An 11,292-nucleotide genomic window follows, 5' to 3' on the forward strand; every position below is an offset into this window, starting at 1 on the left:
ACCATGGCTACAAACAACCTGATGGTCTATTTCTATTGTTCTCGAGATCTATATTTTGTTGCAGACGATAACATGGACCCTGGACCCCGGAGAAAAGTACCACAAGCAGTTACGTAGAAACGCATACGAAACCAATGAAGGTTCTTACAAATAAATTAGAGCGCACAACATGTCACGAAATTCTACAATAAAAACTATTTATATATCATTGTCAAAGCTAGCTATCATTTGGACCAATTGTTTTCAATACTATTTTCCTTATTTTGTTCTGCAAGAAGGATAAGAAAGAAACAAAAGAATAAAAAGAAAAGAGATTTGACAGAAAATTCATTGGAATTTCTCTTTTAATTTATGATTTTCCCGCATAGGTACTTGAGTGACTCATTACACAAGGGTACAATTACATTACCCGTTATTTTATACTTAACAAAGGGCAGCAAAGCCTTTGTTGTTTTATTCGTTCTTATTTATTGCTACGCACACTAACTAGTGCCCAAAAGGACGAAAGTGTGGTAGCACATGCAAAAAGGGCTCTAAGCCACAACTCTCCTCTGAGACTCCTTAGGTGGAACCAGGAAGCTGAAAGGGTTGTTGTTCTTGACCTGCCTGGCCTGCTGCCTCCTTAGGTTAAAAGTTTGCTGAATCACTTCCTCCGGCAATGCGTTCAACAATGAGTTTGCACCTGCAAGGTTGCCGATCGAGGGTCTATCATTGGTCTTGAATGAAACATACTCGAAGTTGTCGCTCTGTGATCTTGCAGCCACCGCAAAGTTTTGTGGCACAATTAACACCTGTCCCTCTTGCAGCTCTCCATCAAACACTCTCTCACCATTGCAATTCACCACTTGTACCAATGCCCGTCCATTCAATGCGTATATTATGCTGTTTGCGTTCAGGTTGTAGTGTGGCACGAACATAGCATTCTGCACCATACATCAAGTGTACGTTAATCATAACATATCTTTTTATTATCACAGTAATTATTCCATCTCTCAATCATATCTCTTTTCTTTGCAATCCTATGAAAATCATATATATATGATTTTGTTAATTAGTGTACTAAGTACATTAATTAAAAAAATTTAAAAAATGTTTATTATGAAGATCATATTAAAACTCAATCTTAGTAAAATTATTTCTCATTCCTTAACCAATATCCAAAAAAACTGGTTAACATTTTCCATAACATATATATATATAGACATACAGCGCATATTTGCACCAAAAAAAGACAAAAAATAATGCATATGCATGCAGGTGTTAAGATGATTTTGTCACACATTTTAATTACTATATATAACTATTAGTATCATTTTAACATTTTTTGAGCTTTTATAACATGAATTAATGATGTAAGTACCTTGCGGAGTGATCCAAACTGGGCACTGAGTTTGAGCCACGAGAGGGCTGGGAAGTCGAGGCTGGTAGCGGTTGTGATGCTACCAGCTTGAGGGTTGAAGATGTCAGGTGATGAAGTCTGGCCAATGTTGTGGCGAAGTCTCATTGTGCAAATGGTCTCGTCAATGCCATTTCTGCTTTGGCTTTGGCAATGTTTGTCTTTCTCGTCACAATCTGGCTTCTCCTCTTCCTCGGGTCTTTGTTGCTGCTCTTCCGTGGGTGGGCTTATCACGCTGAGACCTCCTTTCACTGTCACAATGGCACCCTTCTCTTCCTCTTCGTTCTCACCTTGTAGCTTTCTCACTATCTGCCTGTCCACGACGAACGCATGTTCCAAGAATTCCGGGGCGAAGCCACTCAATATGCTGCCTCCTTCGTTTTCTTCTTCTTGCTGACGCTTTCCTTTCTGGCTTTGAGTACCTCCTTGCTGCTTCTGTGGCTGATACTGTAGAAACTCTTGCTCTTGGTTCCCAGCAAGATAGAATCTCTGCCAAGTGTATATTTTATCAAAACAAATACTTGTTAATTCTGTAACCAGTATTAGAACTTAAGAGTTCTAATCTTAATGCATGTTACAACGTTGTCCAATTTCTTTTTTTTATCAGCTACAATTTTTTCCAGTTATTTAAAGTGATTTCACCACGAGGACCAAATTGCATAAAAAAACACAATTATGAAGATAAAATTGACATTTAATCTATAGATACTAAATTAAAAAGTGCAACTGCAAACAAACCAAAAAGATATTTAAATCTTTAAAGAATTCTAATATCTAATGCTATATATGTGGCTCACGTACCCTAGGCATCTGGTCGAGCTGGTTCTGGAAGCTGTTGGTGTCAATAAGAGAAACGGCAACAACAGGAGTGTCTTCATTGTTGTACATCCAGTATGCAAAACCGGTTGGCACTGCAATCAAATCACCCTCTCTGAAGTGATAGATCTTCTGGTGACGGTCTTGGGGCCTGCTGCTTTGTCCTTTTTGTTGAGGCTCTTCAAATGTGCTAGGACAACCCGGGAATATCATGCCAAAAATACCACTACCTATTCACATTAAACAATCACAAAAACATTACTATAATAACCATTTTCGTTTCAAAATGTTTTAATTCTGAAAACTGATACAAACAAAACATTATCGATGTCCTTAACGTTACTCTTGAGGGTTTTGCTAATATGGTTTTTTTACCAGTGAATTATAGATAAAGAATATCTTAAAATATACAATGATATAATTTGCTAATGTATTCATACTAAAAAGATAAGAATATGTAAGTTGATAAATCCCGCAAGTATTTGTTAATGTAGGAAACAGTTTTAGTTAAAAAACGCATGAAGAGTGCATTAAGTCAATTTCCAGTTTTTATTTTATTATTTTCCAATTAAGTATTTGTTTTGAACAAAAGTTCAGCCGTTGATGTTTCTTTTCTTGCAATTTGTGCAATGATTTGTTGTACTAAATAACAGTCCTCTGCTAAAAAAATATAGGTATATACGTTAGTAAATCATACATACATACATATATATATATATATATATATATATATATATATATATATATATATATATATATATATATATATATATATATATATATGTATGTATGTATTATAAAGTGTGGATAAAATGAACCTTGTTGAATAAAGGTTGTAAGTTGGATTTTTTTCGATTAATATTTTTAATAAAACTAATAAACTAATATTTGATGATAAAATAAAAAAACCTTGTTGGATGTAGATCTCCTGGGGAGCGTTGGTGTAGGAAGGTCTGCGAAGGGCGTTGCGGTTGAGGGTGCAGCGAGAGAGGGCAACACCGGCACACTGGAATGGCTTGTTGTTAGGGTTCCATGTCTCAATGAAGCCACCTTCTGACTCTATACGGTTATCCGGTTTGAGGGCATTGAGGCGTTGGATCTGGCACTCGTTTTGCTGTGGCTGCTCTCTGAAACTGAAAGCGAAGCAGCAGCCACTGAAAAGCAGAAAACAAAGGGAAAGAACAAGCTTAGCCATGCTGAGTATTATATTCAAGGACAAATGGAGAGAATGTTTGTGTTGTGAAGCGGAGAACCTGAGGCGTGGTTATTTATAGGGAAGAGAGGAAGGTGAATGAGGGACACGTCTCAGAAGTGGGGTGCTGAGCTTAAGACATTCTTCAGTATGCATGGCTATGGAACCCTTCTGTCTTACACCTCATTAAGTTAATGGTGTAAGGTGGCTTCGGAATCTCGATTACGTGACAAAGAGAAAGGTGTTTCAGTGTTTGTATTGCAAATGGCAGAAACCCATGATGTCCTGGGGGTGGGGGGACCATGCATGGTTTCATTTCTTTTCTTCCTGCTCGCTTCTTTCTTTCCTTTTACATGCAGGTTGATTATTTATAAATTAGACTGAATTTCAATTTCTTTCTCATTTTGTTCTTGTAATACTGTACTTTTATAAAGATATTAACATTTTCAACCAAATAAAAATTATTTTAACTAGATTTAGATTTTAAAATAATTATTATTTATCAACATATCGAGTGGTATTGATTCGGTCCTTAGGTTTCGGATATGAGTTCTATGAATGTAAAAGAAAAATTTATTGAATAAGAGATCTTAAAAGTGATTAGTGAGATTATTCAAAAGTTTATCATTTAATTATTTTTTTCTATTGGTAATTTTAGTTCACCTATTTCAGAAATAGAGATTTTTTTATTTTAAAAAATATAATTTTAGTTTAGTTCTCAATTTTATTTATGTTTTATGCTTTTTATTTTAATTTAACTTAATCTTAAACCTAAAAAATTCATTTAAAGTGTCATCAATAAATTATTTGTTCAATTAAAATATAAGAAATAAAATAAATAAATGACAAAATTGAAAATGAAATCAAAATTAATTGTGAATTTTTTAAAATTGAAGGATCAAAATTTTTATTTCAAAATAAAGAGACTAAAATTACAGAATAAATAAAATAAGATCACTGAAGTTGTATTTAAACCTAAAATTTTCTAATTAACTAGAATTAAAGTTTAATTCTGATAATTTATATAATTTTTTATTATAAAATTTTATTAGGTAAATTACCCGTATAAAATTTTAATTCTAATTAGAGACCAGGACAAATAACATGTAAAGACCTGTATTTAAATTTTGTCCTTTTAAAAAACTCCTTTCTATATATGGTGGAGCACACTTGAGCTAGAGCCAGTGACGGAGCTATATTGTTACTGTCATGAGCTAAATTCTTAAAAGTGTTATTCCCGGTTCAATCTTCATCACTCTATGGTCTTCAATTTAAATCAATAAACTGGTGATCAGTAAAGGTTATCATCCTACATTCATAGACTTGTTAGTTTACGTGATAAACTCACTCCAGCACGTTCTAGGGGAAGGATTTGTAAGGTAACCTCTAATAATGTGGACCCTGATTAGAGCAAGAGACATTCAATGGTCCTCTCATTTTACGCCAACAGAGTTGGTAACCATCCTTATAAATAGCTGTGATCTAAGACCATTATGTGTTATTATTTATTACTTTGTCAAAATCATTTTCTATAGTCTATACCCGCTCAGCTCACTTACTCCTAAACTAACAACCACCCAGAAAAACACTTGATCTGAGTGTGGACCCATATTCATAGGATTAGTGAGTAATGCGTGACCACATGTTCCATACGTCTTTTAATTAATGGAAGAAAACATCCACTATGACTATGAGTCTATGACTATGCATAGCACACTACTTACTAGTATATAATTTTAAAAATGAGACCAGTGACCACATAAATTTAATTAGGTCAGTGACCACGAATGAAAATGGGATAACCATCATAAGTTCGGTCCCCTATAAGGCTATAACCAAAAGGACGAATGCAACTAGTTATATGTGCATTTAGGATTACTGGTATTTGGTCAGATCAAATGTGAGAGTTCTCAACAAGTAACAGCTGCAGAAAATAATCATTGCTTTCTATGCAACTTGTAGATAGAATGGATTTATGGCAGCAATAATATAACGACAAGAACAACAAGGCCAAAATAACAAATATTCCAATCAGTTAATAATGTGAAGAAAGTTACCTTTTTCAGAGTCCAATGCAGTATCAATATCACCAAGTACCAACCATCACATATATATGCAGATCCCACATGAGCATGGCTCCTGCATGTATCATACCACCTGTCATTTAGAACTTTTAAGGCAGCATCTTCAAGTTGAACCCACGCGACAAACGGATTCAGCAATCTGTAGGAGTTAGCTAGCTTATCTCGTAAGTTGTAACCAGAAATGCACGTGTAACCATCTTGTATTAAGCCATACCTGAACAGAGAAACTCACTAAATGACTATAAATTATTTGTTAATCATGCTCATCTAATATTAGACAAGGAGAGCCATGCAGAACTTGCACATGCATGTAACTCATTCAGAACTTGTTGAAATTTGAAACTGAAAATGCTTTCCAATGGGATAGTCTTACATTTTCTTTTGTTGAATGCAAATAATATCTGAAGATGAATGAAATCATTCACTGTAATTGTACATCAATTTGTATGGAAAACATGTGAAAAGCACACAATAAAGTCTTCAATATGCATAACCAATGTGTCATAAAATATGCTAAATTCTGTTCGTATCCCACCAGTATCTTAAACCTATATTTTCAGCTTTGTAACATCATAATAGCAATCCAAATTCCCTCCACTAAACACAATTTTCATTTTCATCACACTGAGAAGGTCCTCACCAAAAAAGGACTCTGCCTCTACAAATTCATTTGGCAATATATAAATTCTTATGTGCTTCCAAAGCAAGAAATTTCTCTTGATTTCTATTGGATGTGCATCATATCAACAAGGTGGTCATCGCTTTCTCTGAGTTAAATGCATTCGTAGTGCTATATCTGATGGGGTACACTAAGAAATACAGAGCAAGAGATTTCCCTTGCACTTGTAGCACCCCAGAATTTTTCTAATCAAAATAAGAGCAAACTGGATATAACTGAAAGCTGCCTTCTATGTGCACACATACCTAAAGTGAAAAAGATATACTTATCAGTTGATCTTGCAAGAGATGTTCCTCTACTTCCTCCTATTGTTCTTTCGTTTTATTCTTCTGTTAAACAAGAGCTGATTTTTCTTCAGATCCAGCCTTTTCTTTCGCTCTTTAAATTGTTTATGGTTTCTGTTGAGCTCATCAGCGCTAGAAATCTGCTCAAGGAAGTTCAGATTTTTGGATGCCATGGATATCATCACCTAATAACAACATAAAATCGATCAATTAAACTATTATAAGAGCCATGATTCTTGAATTTCAATCACACGTACCAACCAACGTAGCATATGAGACGTGAAGTATATAAGGTAAAGGGATATATAATATGTTTGGCTTTTTATCTTGACAGTTGAGCCCATAAGAAGTTAGAAATAGGATGAATTCTTAATAATAAATTTGCACTTCACTTGTGCACATGCTTCATAATATTTTATGTAGTGCTAAAACTCAAGTTTCAGGTAAAAACCGTAACATGCACTCATCCTTTCCAACAAGAAAGTGATAACTAAACAAAGTAGTCATTTCTATATAATACATGAAACAAAACACTACATTATAAATAAAACTCAAACAAATCAATTCTTCATAGTAATTTCAAAGTTTCAATTCTCAAACGATCGGCAACAATTTTGTACAGTTGTACTTGTACACTGATGCTAAAAGATAACATGATAACCCTTTTTTAAACAGAAAAAGATAATATGATAACCAAATTTAATTAATAAAAATTAAACGAATAAACAAAAAAATAATATTAGCCCAATTCGAAGGTCAGATTCAAGTGTAGAAGCCGCCTGATCCTATATATATTTCCTCACTTGAAAACAGAAGTGTCTAATTAGAATAAACTTTTTTTTATATTTCCTTTTTAATCTGTAAGTGTGTTGAATAAAATAAAGGGTAAGAATCCCGGTTCCTTTGTGTCCGATTTTCTAATCTATACTCCAATGTGCGCGATTAGTGGTCTCCACACTCCATGCACTAACAACAGTCCTAACTTCATCCCCTTCTCGCATTAATAATACAAGGAAGCGGATCATAATGTGCAAATCACATAAACATTATGTGAAACTAGCATATGATATCATAATCATCGGGATGAAACTCCTGCCAATTACATATTTGGGCAATGTAAAAAAACCCACATAGAAGGACAATAGCTTATTACAAAATACGAACAAAGACAAAATAAGATGCTAGAGCACACATATAATCCAACTATGCTTTCCTCATTCGGTATCTCGCTTGAAACTAGATTCAGCATTCTTCTCCTTCGTGCCATCATCCACTATTTTAGTTTCAGCAAGACCATCCCCCTCGCCCCCAGTTGCATTGACTTTAAGAGTGTTAGACTTTTGAGGAAGCTTTCGATCCAGATTCTGAGCAGCTTCAGATTCATCACTTTTGGGTACTTCATTGGGATTTTGAACAGCTTCGGCATCATGCTTGTCAGTGTCAGCATTTTGAGGTTGTTGTGCCCCATAACTTTGAGCAGCTTCTAACTCCTCATATTTAGAAACTACCTGCTGCAGCTCATCATTGAGATATAAAGCCTCAAAAAGTGTCGCTTCATCGTTTGTAGTGCTTTCCGCAATCCCCTTGATGATAGAGAGTGATTGCTTGCACTTATCCAACAAGCTCATAGTTAAATCTTCCTACAGCCACACAAAATTATTGCAAATTCAATCATTAAACAACTATTCTGTCAGCAATATAGAGAAGAAAATAAAAGGCAAATACTTCTTCCACAAACACAAGAAATATAAAACAATAGATCAACCTTCTGCCATCAAGTTAAAATCAACTTATGCATCTCAATTTTTGGAGAAGTTAAATGAGAATTTATTCTATAGATGTTAGAATGCATAAGTTGATTTTAACTTGTCCGAGAAGTTTAATATATCTTAACTTCTTATTTTCTTCTCCTACAATTACTTATTGAAAAGTCTGTCCGAACAAGGCCATAAATGGAAAGCATGGGGAAGAAAAAAGAGACGAAAGAAAGACTGGACACATACAAAAAACATAATGATGAAGTAGTATACAAAACACCAATTTATTATTCAGGTAATGTTGATTTTCTCTAACATCAAGATGTTTACCTTCAAAGGTTTTGGCTCTGCCTCAGAATTCAATATGCTTGAGAGCAATTCAAGACTGTTTCGAGCAACCACGAGATTCTCTTTCCTCTCCTCAACTGATGTGTGTTGGTAATTAGAAGAGAAAGCTGCTGGATCATCAATATCGTGTAGTTCAGCTTCGGGAATTGGGTATCTTTCAGGGGGATCTACAGGATATTGATGCGCATATGACTCGGAGGCATACGGAACAGGTGGTGAATTTCCTCCTGCCATGTCAAGTGGTTCATCCCTTCCTTTCAAACACTGCCATCAATAAGGGAGGATGTAGGATTCAAATAAATGTGAAAGAGAAGGATGCAAAAGAATCTATCACAGTAAAATGTACAAATAGAAGGTATTGCATAATAAAATGTAGAAATAGAAGTGTGGAAAATAAGTGAGAACATGAAGCCCAATACAGTTAAACATTTCAAAATCAATATTCTGTAAAAGATAAAATCCCCAGTGACACCTGAGAAATGAGTAAACTCCATTTTAATCAATACTCCCTGAATATGCGAGGTGTTGTTATGTAGTCCCTGAATTAGAAAAATATCAAATAAATCCCTAAAATTGAAATCACTGTCATTCAGATCTCTGAAATGTCCAAATTATTATTGTAGTTTCTAAATCTTGTAACTTATTATTATTATCATAGTCCTTAACAAAGCTAAATACAGGGAGGATTAACATGACTAACAAATTTCAATTTCAAAAATTGATTTGACATTTTTCTAATTTCAGGGACTACTAAGATAGTGTTTCACAAATTCCTAACTCCACGAGAAATCTAATTTTGCATCGGATATTTATGCAAACAATATCCAGAAGCAACACATAACAATAAAAATCAAGCGAGTGTCAAAAACAAATAATGAAAAAGACAACATAATAGAGAGTAAAAAGACAAGAGTAACAAACAAGTAATCCCGTTATGGCTATATATAATATATATTCCTGAAGCAATCAAAACCACGTGCCAACAAAAAAAAAGAAGAAAACTGACCATATAAGTTTGACGAAAGACGGGGAGATATGCGAGATCCTCGGACTCGCCCCAGGCCCGAATCAACTGAAAAGCCCGACTGCGAGTCTGGTGCTGGGCCTGCGGGTTATCAATCAAGCGAATCATCTCATCGAGAACCTTCTCGGAAGCGATTTCGGAGAAGACCTTGTCGCAATTCATGGCACAGGCTTCGAGGAGGTCGAGGCTGAGAGCCTGAACCACGGGGCTCTTGTGGTTGATCTTTCTCTTGATGGCCTTCACGACCTCGGAGCCGTTGAATTGGTCGCTGTTGATCATGCTGCAGATTCTGAGATTCATGCCCCAATTAGGTTCTTCCATTGTCTCCAGCGTGGCCTCGTCCACCATCTTCGACTCCGGCGTCGGCGCCTGAAGCATCTCCTTCACTTTTCCGCTCACCATTCGCCCCATCTGGGCCCCACCCATCTTCAGCCTCTCCCCCAGTTGAGCCCACTTCAACCGCTCCATCGCGAAAACTAATGAAAGAAAACCAACGGGAAATGTTTTTTTGTTGTTGTGTAACGAACCTGGGATGTTTGTTTTTGGGAACACTAACTAGATCGGGTGAAATGTGTGGAAAGTGAAGAGCTGAGCTTTGAAGATGATAAAGGTGAACACGAAACAGAGAGAAAGGCGTCATGTGTGTAGTGGTGTGAATAAAGTGATCAATTGCTTGTGCCACGTGTGTTTTTTTCAATGCCGTAGACTGAGATTTGTCTAACTGTTTTTCTCCCGACTTGTCTGCTGAGGAATTAGACTGAGTTATTTTAGTGTCATCTTTGCTTTTAAGAATTTTTTTTTAGTCAGGTTTCAACTCAACACTTTGTTTAAAGGGGATCAAGTTGATGACCATTAAGATTAACAACTTGTGGGTACATTAATTGTAGTTATAACTATGGTAAAAAAATAATTTTTTTATCTTAATTATAATTACAATTGATATCAAAAGTCATAATTATTCATCTTTGACAAATAATTTTAGAAATAATCTAATTTAATAATTAAAAAAAAACAAGCATTTTCAAATGATCATAAATAAATATGTTAAAGATGTATAAAACACATAAATATTAAATCATATCATGATCAATATGATAATGATTACTTAATATATGTTGTTATCAAGATAAAAATATATATATATACTATAGGAACATATTATATATTATTCAATAATTAACTATTAACAATTTAACATTATATAAAAACTAAAAAAAAAACAAAAACTCAATCGGGTCAAACTAAGACAACTCAGTCCGGATTATCAGATTTAGCTAAAACCATCCAACTCAATCTTAATCAAATCAGATCGATTACATTTCTATTCTTTCACCTTAATGAGACAACTCAGAGAATACCAGATCTCAATCGAATCAATCTGATTTTTATAATTTTGCATCGAATAATGCTTTAATAGAAATGACTTCTCATATTTTGGCACTGTTTTTTGATATATTTTTTCTGTTAAATTTTATTCAAAATATATGTTTTTGAATCTATTTTTTATTTAACAGATATTTTTTCTTAATTTTATAATTTTAAATGTATTTTTACACTCTAGAAAAAATGTGTTTAAAAATATGTTATGTTTTCATATACTAGTACTAGTAATCACAACGAAAAGAATGCTTCATTTTATCTACACACCATCCATTCCAATGATTTGGAAGAGTGAGGCTTTGGACGCTTTTTCTCCATCTTAAGGTATAAGA

At 34.4% G+C, this 11,292-nt stretch overlaps 2 protein-coding genes across 3 annotated transcripts; both read right to left on the bottom strand.

Moving 5' to 3' along the window:
• Positions 1-314: 314 nt before the first annotated feature.
• GY3 (glycinin G3) lies at positions 315-6,604 on the bottom strand. 2 transcript variants are annotated; one of them, XM_041012427.1, is made up of 6 exons: positions 6,413-6,604; positions 5,462-5,702; positions 3,122-3,750; positions 2,198-2,442; positions 1,361-1,885; positions 315-923 (listed from the first exon to the last, which is right to left on the bottom strand). In XM_041012427.1, the coding sequence occupies exons 3-6, from the start codon at positions 3,405-3,407 to the stop codon at positions 534-536; spliced, it is 1,446 nt and encodes a 481-aa protein (XP_040868361.1). In that variant the 5' UTR covers positions 3,408-3,750; positions 5,462-5,702; positions 6,413-6,604; the 3' UTR covers positions 315-533. The 2 variants fall into 2 exon arrangements, with proteins under 2 accessions (XP_040868361.1, NP_001236840.2); NM_001249911.2 differs by lacking the exons at positions 5,462-5,702; positions 6,413-6,604 and having other exon boundaries at positions 318-923; positions 3,122-3,452.
• An 871-nt stretch (positions 6,605-7,475) lies between these two features.
• LOC100803803 (TOM1-like protein 2) lies at positions 7,476-10,655 on the bottom strand. Its single transcript, XM_014772162.3, has 3 exons — positions 9,563-10,655; positions 8,539-8,820; positions 7,476-8,091 (listed from the first exon to the last, which is right to left on the bottom strand). Exons 1-3 carry the CDS (start codon positions 10,046-10,048, stop codon positions 7,666-7,668), a joined length of 1,194 nt encoding a protein of 397 aa, XP_014627648.1. The 5' UTR covers positions 10,049-10,655; the 3' UTR covers positions 7,476-7,665.
• Between the last annotated feature and the right edge of the window lie 637 nt (positions 10,656-11,292).

This window comes from Glycine max, chromosome 19 (assembly GCF_000004515.6).
Source record: "Glycine max cultivar Williams 82 chromosome 19, Glycine_max_v4.0, whole genome shotgun sequence".
NCBI lineage: Eukaryota > Viridiplantae > Streptophyta > Magnoliopsida > Fabales > Fabaceae > Glycine > Glycine max.

Bases quoted from the DNA above. Each gene is read 5' to 3' on its own strand.
- GY3 (XM_041012427.1), bottom strand. From the start codon at position 3,407: ATGGCTAAGCTTGTTCTTTCCCTTTGTTTTCTGCTTTTCAGTGGCTGC. The intron at 2,443-3,121 runs GTTTTTTTATTT...TAATGTGAATAG, and splicing joins GGAGATCTACATCCAACAAG to GTAGTGGTATTTTTGGCATG. The intron at 924-1,360 runs GTACTTACATCA...TGTATGGTGCAG, and splicing joins AGTTTGGATCACTCCGCAAG to AATGCTATGTTCGTGCCACA.
- LOC100803803 (XM_014772162.3), bottom strand. From the start codon at position 10,048: ATGGAGCGGTTGAAGTGGGCTCAACTGGGGGAGAGGCTGAAGATGGGT. The intron at 8,821-9,562 runs GTCAGTTTTCTT...TATTGATGGCAG, and splicing joins TCTTTCGTCAAACTTATATG to TGTTTGAAAGGAAGGGATGA. The intron at 8,092-8,538 runs GTAAACATCTTG...GTGTGGCTGTAG, and splicing joins CAGAGCCAAAACCTTTGAAG to GAAGATTTAACTATGAGCTT.